This window comes from Phalaenopsis equestris, unplaced genomic scaffold (genome assembly GCF_001263595.1).
Source record: "Phalaenopsis equestris unplaced genomic scaffold, ASM126359v1 Scaffold001079, whole genome shotgun sequence".
Classification (NCBI taxonomy): domain Eukaryota; kingdom Viridiplantae; phylum Streptophyta; class Magnoliopsida; order Asparagales; family Orchidaceae; genus Phalaenopsis; species Phalaenopsis equestris.
In genome coordinates, this window is record NW_018165518.1 from 218,641 (window position 1) to 235,903 (window position 17,263).

The 17,263-nt window shown below is 34.1% G+C and overlaps 2 protein-coding genes across 4 annotated transcripts in view; both read left to right on the forward strand.

The window, feature by feature from the left end:
* Positions 1 to 5,256, forward strand: part of LOC110033021 (probable inactive leucine-rich repeat receptor-like protein kinase At3g03770) — a 23,176-nt gene extending 17,920 nt beyond the window's left edge. For both annotated transcript variants that reach the window (XM_020736854.1, XM_020736853.1), the window contains exon 8: positions 4,730 to 5,256. In XM_020736854.1, coding sequence (XP_020592513.1) covers positions 4,730 to 4,975 — 246 coding nt within the window. In that variant the 3' untranslated portion in view covers positions 4,976 to 5,256. The remainder of the gene's footprint in view (positions 1 to 4,729) is intronic.
* A 7,587-nt stretch (positions 5,257 to 12,843) lies between these two features.
* LOC110033022 (60S acidic ribosomal protein P2A-like) lies at positions 12,844 to 16,478 on the forward strand. Of its 2 annotated transcripts, none has more exons than XM_020736855.1 (4): positions 12,844 to 12,927; positions 13,954 to 14,042; positions 14,796 to 15,031; positions 16,204 to 16,478. In XM_020736855.1, the coding sequence occupies exons 2-4, from the start codon at positions 13,955 to 13,957 to the stop codon at positions 16,228 to 16,230; spliced, it is 351 nt and encodes a 116-aa protein (XP_020592514.1). In that variant the 5' UTR covers positions 12,844 to 12,927; position 13,954; the 3' UTR covers positions 16,231 to 16,478. The 2 variants fall into 2 exon arrangements, with proteins under 2 accessions (XP_020592514.1, XP_020592515.1); XM_020736856.1 differs by having other exon boundaries at positions 12,844 to 12,992; positions 16,204 to 16,429.
* Positions 16,479 to 17,263: the final 785 nt, after the last annotated feature.

Sequence of the window (17,263 nt, forward strand, 5' to 3'; positions counted from 1 at the left end):
TATAAGAAGTACTAAATAGTGAACATATATATACAAGCATTCATGTATATCATATTTTCGTTTCATATTTTAAAGCATACATTACTTTTATGTGAGACTTGTATTTATTTACTAAAAATCATGCAACTCTGCTAAAATCTAATGTCATATGATAATCTAAAAGAACCACCTTTACTCTAGTTATAAAGGTCAAATCACAATCTGACATATATTTCTAGCCATACAATGATAATATATAGATCGTACAGTAATCTGATATCTTCGTAAACTAAACTATTATGCAAGTATTAAAACAACATTTAACATGCCTATATCATGACTAATCTTATGAAGAATTTTAGGTGTAGTATTTGATTATTAAACTGTTGGTAATAGAACTAAAATAACGTAGAATTGATTTTCACCATCCAATCGTTCGTTCCCGTCTTGGTTAATTCTAAGCCCCAGCCTGGGTCGTGACATTTTAGAACTTGGGTCACTGACTCTTAATGTTCACCGGTCTACATCATGCGCATGCATGCAACTCAGTCCTCATTGCTCTGTTGAATCACTAGCTAGCCTGCACTGCACGCCCACTCATGAGCCTCGCTTTTGCATGGTACATCAGCCCGCGGTTGGTACATCAGCCCATGTTGCCCGCGGCACTTGCTTCACATTGCTCCATGCTTCTCTTATCACTTCCTGCTGCGCTATTGCTCCCTACTTCAATTACTGATACGTATCTGCTTGCTGCTCTACATCTTAACTCTATTTTTGCTTTGCTTTTGGTTTCCTAACCACCTATAAATGCCACTCTAGCCCTTCATCTTTCCTATTAATCACTGCTTGTTGTTTGAAGGGTTTTCTCCTCAACAATATGAAGACTAACTTTTCTTCTTCATTATCTGTTTACATGGTATCTTGGTCTCTACATCTCTCTACTTGACGAGAAACTCCCTCCACTTATACATATCAATTGCATAAAATAGCACTTTCTATAGACCATATTAAATCGTAGTGCACATCCTGTGCTATTTACATAACAAAGACACGAGATAGTAATATGGTGAGGACAATATAAGAAATGGTTGTGCTATAGTGCTTGTATCTCGTGCTTTTTTGTCATTGATTTTTGTTCACTCTGTTCTATCCATCAATTAGTTATCCATGTTCTTTTCTTCTTAATATTTTATAAATTTTCTTCCTCACAATTTAATTTTTGTTTCTTTAGTGCTTAGTTTTGCTTGATCTAATTTGATTGATTACTGGCAATATTGTGTTATATTTTGCTGCTTTAAATTTTATTTCATGGTTGCTATTTATATTGTTAAATTTGTAAATGGTCATTTTGTTATAGGACATATTACTACATTCTTGAGATACATAAAAGAAAAATAGAAAATAGTAAATTTTAGCTCAAATTTTATAAAATAATTTGGCATGAAATATTTGTGCCTTTCCTTAATATTCACACATGTTAAATCAATAATACCTTCCATTTATATGGCATTAATAGTGCACTTTTATATTAGGATATTTTTTCTCTTATATTATTCTTAATGCCTTAAAATTTTATATTATTTTAAAATAGAATGAGTTATGCTATGGCATATATATGACTCCACAGAACCTTCGCTTTATGGTGTGTATTTATTCTCAACAAGTATTCCCACCTCGTTGACACCTTAATTAAGGTCTATGGTTTCAAGTACTTATGATTGAGGGCCTTTCATTTTTTTTTTAAATTGGTTCACAACAAACTCTCTCCTTGATACATCTTCTCATGCTAATGATGATACTGTGAAATTCTCCAAATGGCAACTATATGACTGTCATTCTCATTTGGCTATTGAATAGACTTAAATCTTCTATTGCATGAAACAATAATAACCCAAACTATAACCCAATACCAAACTACTAAATCCCCAAGCCCATTGTGCCCCTTAACTTAATCAACACGCCATCAATGTTAAAATTACTTGTGTCCCACCACCTCAACTTTTGATTAAGAGGATTTACACTCGAGCTTCATACTTCTCTCTCATTCCTCGCCCCTTGTACCACCAACAAACACTTTTATGGAACTGTTACTCACTCGTCTCTTCAATTTAAAATAAGTAGCAAATGTCTTTGCCAAAGCTCTAGAATACTTTACTTTTTTTTCTTACTTATATAGCAAGTTGGAGCTTATTGGTATATAAATTTTGCTTAATGGAGAGTGTTACCATATTTAGTATTATGATTTATTATCAAGGACTATTGATATTGTAAGGTGATTATATTATAAAGATACTCTTACGATTGAGAATATTATATCCAAGTAATTGTTTTTTTTAATCCTTTTTTATGCTTATTAGGTCATTTGCTCATTTATTAATCAAGAAGAAAAAAATCTCCTATTCCCCTCAGCAAGTAATGTGTGTGACATATAGATCTTATATAAAAAGTACTAAATAGGAAATTTCCATGTCATTCGAAAATGAATTTCAAAACAATGGAATCCAGTGAGATTAAAAAAAGGTGCATGTTCTTTTTGAACCCATTTTACAAAAATAAGCCTTCAGGCTTTCCAAGTATAGATCCATGAAAAATGCAGGAGTAAAAACAAATTTTACACTACAGTAAAGGGTATTAAATATAGTGTGTTTTTTATGTGAATTCATAAAGGTCAATAGATTTACGATCCATAAATTTTTTATTGTTTAAATGTCACATTTATTTTTTTTGCTAAATTGTATCTTAACTCATGCTTAACTTATTAATTAATTTTTTTTAATAAAATTGATATTGATAATGATTTAATTCCTTGATAAATATTTTTTTGGCTAACATACCTTCGAAGCAAGTAAATATTTAAACATTTTATTGTTACTTCATTTTGTTTTAAATTGATCATACATTTAATTATATAATCAAAGAACGAATTCTATTCATATCAACTCAAGTAGATCTTGCTTTAAGAGCAAAACTTCTTCAAAAGATTCGAGTAATTTATATTATTATTTTTTTTCAAGCAAATGCAACTATTAGAAATTGAGTGTGTTATATATTTCAAATAAGTTTCTAAGTTATCTATCAAATTTGAAATTGCCTCAATGTATCTCTCATGAACTATGGGAATATAATTCTTGACTTCCTAATAATATTGAAATTACTTAGAATTATAGTTAAAATGATTTTGTTTAAATTGCACTCTTGTTATTTTATCAACTAACCCTAATATTAAGGTCTATGTTTAAATTATAGTGTTGGATCTTGAAATATTTGTGGATTCACACCACCTAGGGAGGACTTATTTTTCTAGAGAAAAAAGTGAAGAATATGTTGATCCATGGCACGACTTGGACTACCTGAGAGAGAGAGAGAGAGAGAGAGAGCATGCAATAATGAATGTGTTTCTCTCTTTCCTCCAAATTCGAGGACCACTACTTGAATGATTACCGAAAATCACACCCTAACCTCCTTCCCCTGCCCCAGCTATTTTGGATGGGCTTAGGGTTTAGGTTTTATGATTTTAGGGTTTTAGGGTTGTAGTGTATAAGAAACAAAAGCTCATCCAAAATTTTCAATATTGATCAAACTTTCTAGATAGAATGATATCTCGGGCATATACAAAAAGTTTCTTCTGAAATTCAAAACTCATTAAAATAACATAAAATCAAATTAAAACTTCAATGTTCTTGTTGTTCATCTTAACACATTTTGAATTCTTATGATTATAGACTTTGATATTTACGCGAAAGTTTCCCTTAAAACGCAACCCACACAATAATAAGAAATAACTGTCATAGCTCCTATCTTAGTGGAATCAAATCAATAGCACCATAAGAACCAAAGATGCAACCATATTATCTCATAGTCATCTTTGTTATTGACCTTTTTTTATGAATTCAATTCCTCCATTTCACACCTAATCATGCAACCACACTAGATTCTTACAGATAATTCCCTATTATTGTATCTATTTAACTATTTAGCATCCTAGCATGCAACCACTTGAAATGGACTATCTCCAACTTTATGATGGCTTTATTTTCGTGGCACTTCTAATTATTTAATTAAGTTAAGTATGCTTGGGTGTATTGCCAGTGATCATACCTGATTTATTATTTTGAATTTAATCTCTTGGTACTAGCAGTACTAGACAGAGCCGTTATTATGTGGTAAAAGTTAGACAACCACCTTCAGTTAAATTTATCACTTTTCCTTGAACACATGCTATAATACCCAACTTGTACATGTAAATGTACTTCGTCATCTCATATGGGTGTTTGTTTTTCATTGAAAATTTATTACTCAACCATGGTGAAAAAATAGAAGAAAAGTGGCCATTATTGTGATTCATATGTCCCTCACAAGAATCAAATACTCAAATTCTATTTCAACATATAATAAAGTAAAAATATATTTGCCTGTCAACCATGGCTGATGCATTGCCGCTTCTGTCAGCCTCCTTTGGTGGTATAAATATGAAAAATATGAAAAATAATGTTTGGGTGTCAGATATGGCAATAAATAGGAACTTGGTGCTATGTATTTAAATGCCCCTTTTTCTTATTACCATTTTGTTGTCATTCGCTTCTTCATTGTTGCAGTCATATTGCCAGCACACACTACAAAGTTTAGCTCATGTAATTGATTTTCTTCCAAGAGATAGACTATGTATCCTACATAAATCTCAATGCTTTATCTTAGTGATAAGGAAGGATCGTTCTGATTCCACTAACATGCTACACATTTCTTTCGACAGGCTATGTCATTCAGTAGTCAGGAGGAGCAAAAGCGAATCATCGATCCCATAGTCATCGGAACTTCTTCGCAGGAATCCTTGTCGACTGTGGTTTCTCTAACAAGCAAGTGCTTGTCTCTCGAAACTTCATCACGACCTTCCATTGAGGATGTTCTCTGGAACTTGCAGTATGCCGCACAGATCCAGGCGACAGCTGATCGCGATCAGAGGTCAGATGTTGGATCACAAACTTCTACATGTGGGTAGAGAAGAGAATCTAATCATCACATTTCACCATGCCCGCTGCTGAATTGAATGTGGGGGTCAATGGAATTCACTTTTAAAGGCTCTGATAAGGGCAGTTTTTTGGAGGCATTGTGTGATGTATTTTTTTTCTTCAACAGATCACTGATGAGATTGTAGATAAATGGAGTTGTATGCTTGTTTGGAATTTTGGGCTTCAAGTTAAGCTGGCTTCTGTGTAAAATGTTTGAACACCTATTATGCTGTCATAGATTTCTAACATGTCTTGATATTTTGAGTATGAGCCCCCATAATTTCTTTTTGTCATATCTTCAATGGCCAAAATTGCTACTAACAGCACTTCCTTTCTAATGTCTAAAAAAAAAAAGTTTTAATTCTTTTACATAGTTACTTGCTACAATGGATTTGTGTAAATGTTCCCAAATTCTTTTTGTCTTTTTCTTTGGAGCATTTGCATACATACCACTGAGTTCTTGTGTATTTTCATATCTAATGCCTAAATATTACTTTTTGTATTGGTACTTTCATATCACATCAAAAATATCACCAGTTTAACTTTCAAAAAGTGCAATATATCTTTCATGTATTGGTATGTAAGTAAAAATTGAAGCTTAGCATAAGATATGTAAATACATAGAAATTTAGTGGTATGTATGTAAATCATCCTTTTGTTTTAATTAGATTTTGAAAAATCTAAGACCTCTTATTATTATTATTATTATTATTATATTACTCTACACCTTCTCAATTATATTAATTATATTATTATCAATGGCAATTTTTTATTTGCTATTGCCAACTTTGTTAGTGCTCTTAGTTCCAATTTTGCATTGAAGAAAATTGGATCTCAAAATAATTTATTGGGCATTGAAGTTGCCAGAACTTTCTCTGGGCTTATATGAAGATGTGAAACAAAGATAGAATTGAAAAGTTAAATGCAGCTTGTATGAGACATGAAATTTCTTTATGGAAATTCTGAAAACAGAAAAAATCAGGAGTTCAAATCTAAGCATGGAGTTTATTTTTTCATTACACTCCCTTTCCAGAATCTCCTCATTAATCCATGGACACCTCATGTTGTGTTTACATATTTGCACTGCCCACTAATAATAGGCCACTCAAGTGCTTTTTTTTATTCATCTAAGAAATGCAATATTAGTTGAATGTGTGCAATATGAATGAAAACTCTATTGCTAATCTTTTATTATGGGGTTTTGGTTGACTTTTATTTATCTGATGTGATTAATCCTTCCCTTTTTCATACTCCTCTCAATTTCTCCTTGAACTCATCCTTAATTGACAAGAATTAACATCTCCAACCTGACACATATCACTTAGCCAACATAACTAATGGACTTCCTATTTAACAAATCCCTAAATTCACACCTTCTTGGGTTTAAACTAATGGACTTAAATATGATTCTCACTCTGTTGTATAACTCATTCTCCATTTCCCGGATCATATTTCCCGGATCATAGGTTTCACAACATATTTTAATAATTCAATTGGTCAGATCGAAAAGTAAATTAAGAGCGGAGTTGAAAAATCATCACAAATTATTTTAAATTTTAACATTGACACATCCAAATTATCTCTTCATTTCACTATATCTCATAATAGAGAGAAAAATAAAGAAAACTACTCAGACTTCATGAGGAATATACAACAAAACACAAAGTTCATATATAAAAGGAAGTTCATACAACAATAATAAACAAACCAACACTTATTTGAAATTCTTTCTCAAAGAAAATTTTTTGTAGTCTCTCTTAGGAAATGTTGGACTAAGAAATCTCTCACTTCTCTCCCTCTCCAACACTTCTTAGAGAGTAATTCGCACTTAAACTCACCATAAAAACTCAAAACTATAAAGAAAATAAATGACTAATGGTGTGGAATGGCTTGGAATGAAGTAAAGTGGCACGAAAAGGGGCGAAGAAAAACCAAGAGCGAGCGGAGGAGAGCGAAGAGGTGCGAAGGGTCTTTTCTGATCAATTTCAGCTCTAAATAGAGCCTAGGTCTAAATAGATTCAGCTCTAAATAGAGCCTAGGATCGGTTCTCCAATAGGTGCATCCATAAACTCTTCAAAAAACGTACAAATTCGTCAAATCTTCTAAAAACAGGGTCTTGCTTGAGGCATGTTGTGATTTCCTCGATCGGCCACCCCGGTCCGATCGGCATAACACGTTGTCGTGATTGGCCACCCCGACCCGATCGACATAGCACATTTTCCTTGATCGGCCGCCTCAGCCAAATCAACCGATCAACTGGATCCTACAAGCCACCACGGTCAGGTCGATGGACCACTTAGGTCTGACCGGCTGCCCTTTCCCGGTCGACCGATCACTTAGTTTTGACTAGTCACCCGACTCGATCGACCAATCACAACATGCGTCAACCAGCCAGCTTCGGTCCACCAATCATTTGGGTTTGATCGTCCATCTCAACCTGGTTGACCGATTACTTTGGTCCTATCAGCCGCCTCAACTCAGCCCACCAATTGCCTTAGCCCGACCTACCGTCTTGGTCCGGTCGACCGATCACTTGCATACTATATGTTTCACATGTGCATTGGGTTCGTTTACTTGCTTGCATGATGCACTATACCATGTATGTGCTCGCCATTTGCATGTGTGTTTGCTCATTATTGGAGCAAGGTGGAATTCTCCCTAATGACATCCTACACCCTAGGCGACTGAACATAATAGCTTTTATGCTGTATGTCTTGCATGACATCTTGAATAATCTTTATCACATGCTTGAGTCGCATTTTGAGTGTATGTTCATACACTCACCCCACTTGTATGATTCTTTCCAATGAGAATTATCATTTCTTAGGTTGTTGCCTCCACGACACACCAACTCTTTGGGCCACTACCTCCGAGGCATGCCCGTCATTTTAGGTCACTATCTTCATGGCACACCCATTCTTTGAGTCGTTTTCTCCACAACAAGCCCATCTTCTGGGTCACTGCCACCATGACACACCCATTCTTTGAGTCGCTACATCTATGACACGCCCACGATTTTGAGTCACTGTCTCTACGCCACACCAAATCCTTTGATTCGTTGCCTCCACAGTACGCCCACCCTTCCGAGTCACAACCTCCACGTCACGCCCATCTTTTAAGATCACTGTCTCCACGACATACTCATTCCCTGGGCCACTGCCTTCCCGACACGAACGTCCATTCGGGTCAGTACCTCCACGACATAACCATTCCTCAGGTCGCTACTGATACACCAAAAAAATGTTCGTCTTTTTATATATTTTGAATGCCTATATTTGGTCATTTTTGGTAAAATTGTACTTTAAAGGATGACATTTTCATATTTTTTATGCAGGTATACTCAATTTGGGGATTTAGATTAAAAAGGAGCAAAAAAGATGAAATTTATAGCAAAAAAGGCAAAGAAATGCTCTGGCGCCGAATGGTGCCAAAACACCTTTGTGGAGCACGACCAGTCCCAAAATGGCACCAAGACGGTTATCTCAAAATGCATTGAATTTGGACGAATTTTGAAGGGGTGCTTAAGGGAACTCTTGACTTTTCAGACACACATTATTTAACCACCATTTTTGACAGAAAATGGTCGGTGAAGGAGGAGAAAAGGAAAAGAAAAGAGAGCAAAACTTCCCTACTTAGTTTTTCTTTTGAGAGATTTAAGGAGATTCTTCTTTAAGAGTTGTAAGAAGAGAGAGAATGTGAGAGATTTCTTCTTCATTACAATCCTTAGAGAGGGGAGCAAATCAGTATAAGTAGAAGGAAGTGATTCAAAGGAACTTCAAGGGATTTGATTGGGGAGGTGATTGAGTTAAGTTGTATTATCTCCATGAATTCTGAGTAGTTGATTTGTCTTTCCCTTTACAATAAGAAGTAGTAATGTGAAGAATCAATAGTTGTTTGAAAATGATCTTAATTTCTTAAATTGTGATGATTCATCTTGATATTCATTTACTTTTCAATATGGCCAATTGATTTGTTAAAATCTACTCAAAAACACAAGAGTCGGGAAGGTCATGTTTTCAGCATTCAAGTAGGGATCACACTTTAATTTCATGGAAGAGTGAAGTCTCCATGAGATTGAGTGCAAATAAATAGGGAAATATTATTTGATGGGTGTTAAATTGGTGATTTTGGGGTGACATACTAAAATCAATAATTTGGTTCAGATGTTTAGAAACCATAATGTGAGATTGTTAGCCCTCAAGTGGGGGAGAAGTGGGAGCTCTAGAGTGAGAGTCAATATCCTCTCAGCCTAACCACGGCTGTGTATTCAAAACATCTAAATTAGCCAATGTTTTTTATCACCTAACCAGAGGATTAAAGGATATCATTGCTCATATTTGTCAAATGCAATTAATAATAGATTTAATTATTCACTAGCTACAACCTTATTGTAAATGGGAAATATATTTTTCTTAAATTTCAAACCTTTGTTAAAATTACTTTGTCTGCTTATAGTAGATTTAACTTTTAAGTTTGCAAAATTAGCATAGTATATTTAGTTTCGTTAGACGTGCATTTCACATTTATCTTTAACTGTTGTAGTTCTTATACTATTTATTTATGTCCTTTTAATTTATGTCATTTTAATTAAGTAAGAGTTTAACCTTCTCCCAATGGGATCAATACTTGGGACTCCATTAGAGCTCTATATTACTTGAGCGATGCGTATACTTATGTTTACAACCTAGTGAATATAAAATATTGGAAGCGCATTTTGGGATTACAAAAGTAGAATTATTGGCAAATTAACCATAGAAGTTTGAATCTATAGAAAAGTTGCACACACTAGGCCCGCATCAACTACCACACGATAGGCACACCCTTTTGGGTCACTACGTCCATGACACACCATTCCTATGGTTTTCTGCCTCCACGACACGCCCGCTCCTGATTCACTGCCTCCACGACACGCTCCTCACTACTTCTATCACATAACTATTTACATTTGCATTTGTATGTGTGTATGGATGGTGAGCCAGACTTGATAAATGAGTGACCCCATGTTGGTCGCGTTGTCTTAACGAGCATTGCTTGCTAGGTAGACACTGGTGGGTAATGCGAGTTAAAACATCAGGATTGACACGGGTATCACTGTGCTGAGGATCCAATGGATCTAACTCATATGACCTTGCATATTACGAGTTCGCATTTAATGGCTTTGTTTAAAAAAAAAACTAAGAAAATATATTTTTCTACTTGTTACGCTCGTCATAATTTTAAAATTATGCAAGTAGCAAGCTAGACCATATATAAAGCCAACTATTTTAAAAAATTCATCCTGGGTGACACTTTTTAGATCCCTTTGATCTTTAAGACAGGTCAGTGTGGCGGCCCCATCAAATTTATACGTACGCGGAAACTTACTCTGAGCACTTAGATGTTAATTAGGGTACTTTTTGCTAGATTGTGTGCTAGGCTAGAATTTAAGATGCTAAGTAGTCTTTCTCGATGTTTTGAAAATAGTTCTCTGTTGATTTAGTTGCCCTAACCATACATCACATTTTATGTTTTTTTATGTGCTTGCATGCTTGATATGCATTGTAGTATATTAGGGTGTTCTTCTGCAGGGAGTCATGTTTATACATACACACACACACATGTATTATTAAGGGGGAGCACGTAATAATATGTACTAACCTTTTGCTTGCAGGTGTTATTTAACTTCCTTGATGTAAAGACGCGACTTATTATACGTTGCATATTTGTTGACTTTCCCGCTAACGTTGTTTTTCGTGCAGGTTGAGCCTTTATTTTCTCTTTCAAATGTATTTGATAGAATTCCTAAGCCGAGTCTATATAAAAAATAAGGTACGAGCATGTGTTTTGTTGTGAATAACGCATCAAACCACGTGAGGGGGACCAGGAGAAGCAACTCGGGTCCCGTACCTTCAATTCAAGTTTTTTATTTTTGTATAGATCTAAGACTGAGCATATATATGCGGAGTTCGACCGTCTTCCATGCTTTTTTCTGGGATGTCGTCGACCCAGTGACACTGGTCTCTTTTAGATATTTTGAAGTGTTTTTACTTTTTATTGCGTGTTTGCATGTTTGGATTATTTTATTTGTTCCCTTTTGGTTTATCTGGGATGTTACAAAAATTACAATTTAGGTTCTTCAGGGCCTTAAAATTATAAAAATTTATACAAAAATCCTAATAAAAATTTTAAGATAAATTAAAATTTAGAATTAAAAGATTAAGAACTTGAAATCTATTTTTACTTTTTTGCATGACATTTGGGTCAGTTTTAAAACGGGTTGCATAGTATGGATATCACCTAAGTCATTCTACTAGGGCCTCCACAATATCGAAGGATCACTCTAAATAATTGCATCATTTGCATGTTCCGAGGAGAAGTCCCGGTATTTCTCCAACCTGACTAACCCAACATAGATTTCTACTTAGGTTGTTGTCTAGTTTGTTTTGGCCATTAGAAAGCTCCTTGACTCATATGGGGTGTAAGTTTTTTTATTTGGAAAGTTTTCAGCTTTGTAGTTGAACCTCTCTTTCTCTTCTTTTCCAACGACATCCTCACCACTACGACAAGTATAAGTCCCACCCCTCGGAGCTCCACCCAATGTTCATAAGAAAGAGTTTCATTCCTTTGATCTTAGGGCTACCGATATTCCCATTGATGATGCAATTCACGGAATGCTGACCATAGATCTCTAGACGTGTTGGGTCGACTACATTCACGATCAAGTAGACTCAGGGTCCTAGTAGCCTGAGATGACAGATACTTTGTACCCTGACCTGACTAACTCTACCCTCTAAGGATTATTCTTCCCTTCCTTTGACTACCCCTGTTGAGCCCTGTCGCTCATCTTACCTTTGGTGGTATTATCTTGATGACCCAATTATAATCAATTAAACTTATTTGACAAGAAGTCTACACATATTTATAATCAATTACACTTATTAATTAAAAATAGAATAAAAATATATTAAATTTTATTTAAATTAATATTTGCATATAAATAATAAGATTTAAAACTAGTTTCTATCATTAATAACCTACAACTAGGTGACCAGAGCTTCCAAAACGGTTGGTTCGCGAACAGTTCATGTTCGGCTTGCTAAGCTAATGAGTTCAACACAAACAATTTTTTTTGAGTTCAATATATAAATAAGCCGAACAAGAATAACGTCATTTTTTAACGATCCGAACATGAGCTATGCTCAGACTTGCTCAGGATCAGCTCGTTTACACATTACCTTCTAACAAAATTATTTTTTATTCAATTTATTCTCTTTTCACTCTCCTAAAAGTTAATATTCATTAACTTCTTCATTCCTACGAGTTGTAGCTCTTTAAAGTAAAAAAATTATCAGTCCAATGAATATGACATAATTTTCTTCTTGAACATTTGGATCGCAGCAGGATGATAAATGCACTATATTGATATGATCGACATATTGGCGACGTAATACCTAAAATTAGTGTTGTGAAAAAACTCGTTGTTCGTGAACAGTTCGTGTTTGACTCGGTAAATAGCTTGTGTTCGATTTATTCGTTAAGCAAACGAGTCAAACATAAACAAGCCTTTCTAGTTCGATTTATAAATGAGTCAAATACGACCAAACACGAACAGTCCTTCGTTTGATCATGTTCGACTCGTATTGGCTTGAAATAAATAAATGATTAAAAATAATATAATTATAATATTTTATATTAAAACTTTGTTATATTTAATTGAAAATATAAGATAAAAAATATATTAAAGCATTAAAACTAATTTTTTATTTAAAAAAATTGAAATTAATCTCAGCCATTAGATCAACCATCCTAAATTTTATTCTATTAAGAAAATAACTATATATACTAATAAACCCTAAATATCAAACCCTAAGCCGTCCCATTTTCTTTTCTTTCCGGCTGTTTTGTCGCCATCGCGAGGGAACGAGGCTGCTGCTTTCTTTCCGTTTCTAGGGCTTCGACCAAGGTGAGTTTACTTTATCACACTCGGTGAAGAACGGCTTCGAAGAAGCCTGCGATCACACTGAGAAGGTTATTTACGAATTATTTCTTCATTTTTTTTCGTTCTTGCGATTGTTTTGTTGATTACAACCAACCAAGGGTTCTTCGAAATGTGATGTTTTTACTTCCCTTTCCTTCCAAGATCTGGATCTATGTATCACTGCGTTTTTTCATCTTCTGAATTGTGGATTCCAACCTAGAAGGCTTGGAACTTCCCATCTCTTGAAAGCAGTGATTTATGATTTTACTATGTTTGTGAAGGTCTTTTTGACCCACTCTTACGTTGGCGTCCCTATTTTTCGGAGTATTAATTCTAAACTACATTCCTGGGCATTATCTAGATCCGTTAGTAGTTTATGTAGTGTTGCTAACTTGCTCTTTGCATATTGCATTTCTAAATCTCTGTTTTTTTTTTGGCTGTGGATCTGGTTTGGTTTATAATTATCTTTTGCAGATAGGGTTTTCTGCAACTTTATAATGGATTGCCATTCTATTATAATTGAAAAGAGTATTGGCTAACTTCTTAAAGACATATTGTTTTCTCAGAAATCAGAATGTGCGGAACTTCTTATGATTATTTAACTCATCACATTTTATTATTGCGATCTATACATGTCAATACCCGTAACAAATTGTGTCTGATAGTATCTATTGCTCATCACATTTTTTTTCTAATTTTGAAGTTTTTTTTTTATTTTCTTTACTTTTTAAAGCATTTTTGAGCTAAATGGAGCTTAATTCGAGCAAAGAGAACAACTTTGAACTTATTTGAACGAACCATAAAATTAGTTAATTTCGAACTAAAATAAACAACTCAAGCCAAATTCAAACAAATTGAACAGAACACGAGCACCAAAATTTTCGAACAAATTTGAACATGAGCTGATTTTGAGCACAAACAATACTACGTGTTTAGTTTAAATTGCATTCTTAAAATAAATTAAGCTTAAATTCTTAATCACAAAACAGCCTCTGATTTTCTTTTATTCAGAATGAAGGTGATTGCTGCTTATTTGCTTGCTGTCCTTGGTGGCAACTCCAAACCTTCTGCCAATGATCTGAAGCATATCCTTGGATCAGGTTCCTTTTTTTTGTTTTCTTTTAGTGTTCTATTGATTATTTTTCTGTTTATTTAATGCAGTAAATTGCAATTGTTCTCTGCTTGAATTCATTCTTTAAACACAGTCTCATTTCAATTAGTGTTGATCATTGGAAATGAAGAGTATTTATCTTTCTTTTTTTATTTGGTCATAAACTTGAAGCATGTTACATGTTACTTCAACTGTATGCAGTATACTTAACTGGCTAGACATTTCTTTGGTAATAGTTTTTTTCTGTTTTCTTGAGATATGATGTGCCCTTTAAAATGAGATGTACTGTAATTATTTTACTTAGTCTTAGTTTCTTTTATTCACATATTTAAATTTCCATAAGTTGTTCATTAACCTTTTTTTTTCGATCTTTTTTTTATAGTAATTTAGATGTTTTCTTATTTTTCAATGATTTCTGTCGAAGTTCTTATATTTTTTTCCTATTCATCCACAGCAGTGCATTAATTTAAATAATATTGTTTTTATATTTTATTTTGAATTACTAATGTTTAACAACATTTTGTTAGAAAGTGTAAAAAGATTTTTTAAACAATTTCTTTGCGTGAATTATCTTTCCAAATTCAAGGTTGCATAGTTGAATACCCTGAAATGGAGAATCATTTTAATGCATTTTGATTACCCATTTCTAAGGAAAACATTTGCAGTGTCATGGAGATTTTATTTATTTTTCTTTATATTTCTTCCTTTCTTTAACATAAAAGAAATTTTCTTGTTATTACAGTTGGAGCCGATGCAGATGATGAGAGGATTGGTTTGTTACTGTCTCAAGTTAAAGGCAAGGACATAACTGAGCTCATTGCTGCTGGAAGGGAGAAGTTTGCTTCTGTTCCTTCTGGCGGTGGTGGTATTTCAGTGGCTGCACCTGCGGGAGGAGTTGGAGCTGCTGCTACCACTGCTCCTGCTGCTGCAGAGACTAAAAAGGAGGAAAAAGTTGAAGAGAAGGAAGAATCAGATGATGTAAGGAACTACACTGCTATTCTCTTTCTTGCATTATTCATGCAATACATTTGCCTCATTTAGGGTTGTGAATGGGCTGAACTTGAGCAAGTTGAAGGCTTGTTCGGTTACTTGGAATTTTCTTTGGTTCATGTTCTGCTCGTGTTTCAAATGGCTTGAAAATAACATGTTCATGTTCAGCTTGATTTTATTCAATATGGTTCTTGTTCGGTTCAAGCTAAATTCGAGCCTCTTGTCCACTATTTTCTAGTCAAGAATCTTAAGCTCTCAAGGAAGGGAACATCATTTCCATATTTAAACAGCAATTGGAAGAAAAAAAATTTTCAAGCTTCCGATGTGGGACAGATATGGGATAGGGTGGGAGTGGACTCAACGGAGCAGGGAGCTGCCAACAGGATTTTTTTTTCATATTTCTAGGGACATTTAAATACATACCACCCAACTCTTATGTATTTACATATTTAACCCCTAAATCACAAAATGCGGACCTGGGTGCCCTATTTTTGGCCTATTTTACCACCCAAATTCTATGTACTTGCATATCTAACCCTTAAACTTATATGCTTTATAAATATACCACCCAATTAAAATTTAAATATCATAAAATTAGCATTCTTTCAAACCAATACGAACCGAACACAAGCCTTTGTTCATGTTTAGCTCATTTGTAAATCGAGCTCCAAAAATTGTTCGTGTTTGGCTCGCTTGCCTAATGAACGGATAGAATGCAAACTATTTAACGAGCTGGACACTAGCTGTTTGCAAAGGAGGAGCTTTTTTGACAGCCTGACCTCATTCATGCTCCACATATTGCCAATTTAGTCTTTGTGGTGTAAATCTATTTTAATCAATTATTTTTAGACATCATCTTTGTTTGTCTATGAATGTATTTGTAAGCATCAAATCCAGTTCCAACTACTAGCTTCAGTGGTTTATACTTCTGCCATAACTATTCAGCAATACTTTCCCAATTATCATTTATTTTTCCTTTATTTTCATATTACTATTTTCATTTCTGAGCACTCAATTTTGTTTAACTGATTTGTGTTTCTACCTTTAATTTACCTTTAATTTAACAAACTTAGTAGGTAATTTATGTTTCAATGGGTTGGAACATCCTTTAGCCTAAATCGTTTGATGTTGTAAATTAATTTGTTTTGTTTTCTTTGCAGGATATGGGCTTTAGTTTGTTCGACTAATGGGGTGCTAAGCTCAAATCTGGGATTGTTGTGTTGTTGATCTCATCAGTTTTCATTCAGCAAATGTTGAAACTTGTTCTTATCAATCAGTAGTTTTAGTTTGTTTAATGTTGTGATGGTGCGTAGTTTCTGTTTGTATTTTGGTTACAATTATACATTACAAACTGCAGATCAATTATGACCAATTTTGTTTTCTTAATTGGTGGATTTTTAATAAATTTTGCTTTAATGATCTTTTGAACGTGAAATTGTTCCCTTTTTCTTGGTTATGTGGGGGTGGTTTATTATTGTATTTTTAGCTAACTAATGCGTCCGAGTCCTTAACGAAAATTCTGTCTGATTAAAGCTTTTTATAAAGTTATGATTGAACTATGAATGGGTGCAGTTTGGCTCAAACTTAGCTTCAACTATTTGTCAGCCATATAAAAGCCTTCGTTTGAGCGAAAAATTATTACGTGAACGCAGCTCGGCGTCCAGACGACGGAAGTAATAATCTCTACCTTTGAGCTGAGCTGAGCTATACGCTTGACTCAGGCCTTATCACGTTTTAATGAGTATAATCCATGTTTGCCTTTATTTTTTACTTGCTATCGTAATTAGTATTAGCTATTATGATTAGCATGAAACGATTGCACGATAGTAGGGTTGATAAAAAAAAAATGAGGCATTTACATACATACCTCAAAATCCCCATGTATTTATTTATCTGACATCAAAATTTTGCCTTTTTACAGTGAAATCTCCCAAATTTTTCATATCACATCAAAATAAAGTGAAACATAGTTTTTCATTGCAGGTGTTATAATGTTAAATTTTGTAAGGGCACATGCATACATTGCACATAATTCTTAATGTATGTACAATGCTCACATCTAAATTTTCATATCTACACAAAGCACTGATATCTTTAAATCACGAACATGGTACCGTTGCCACTTTGAAAGCGAATTATATATTTTTAATGCGTAGGATTAAAGCATTAGTCTTATGTATCTAATTATGAAATTTTAGGTGTGAGATATGTAAATACATA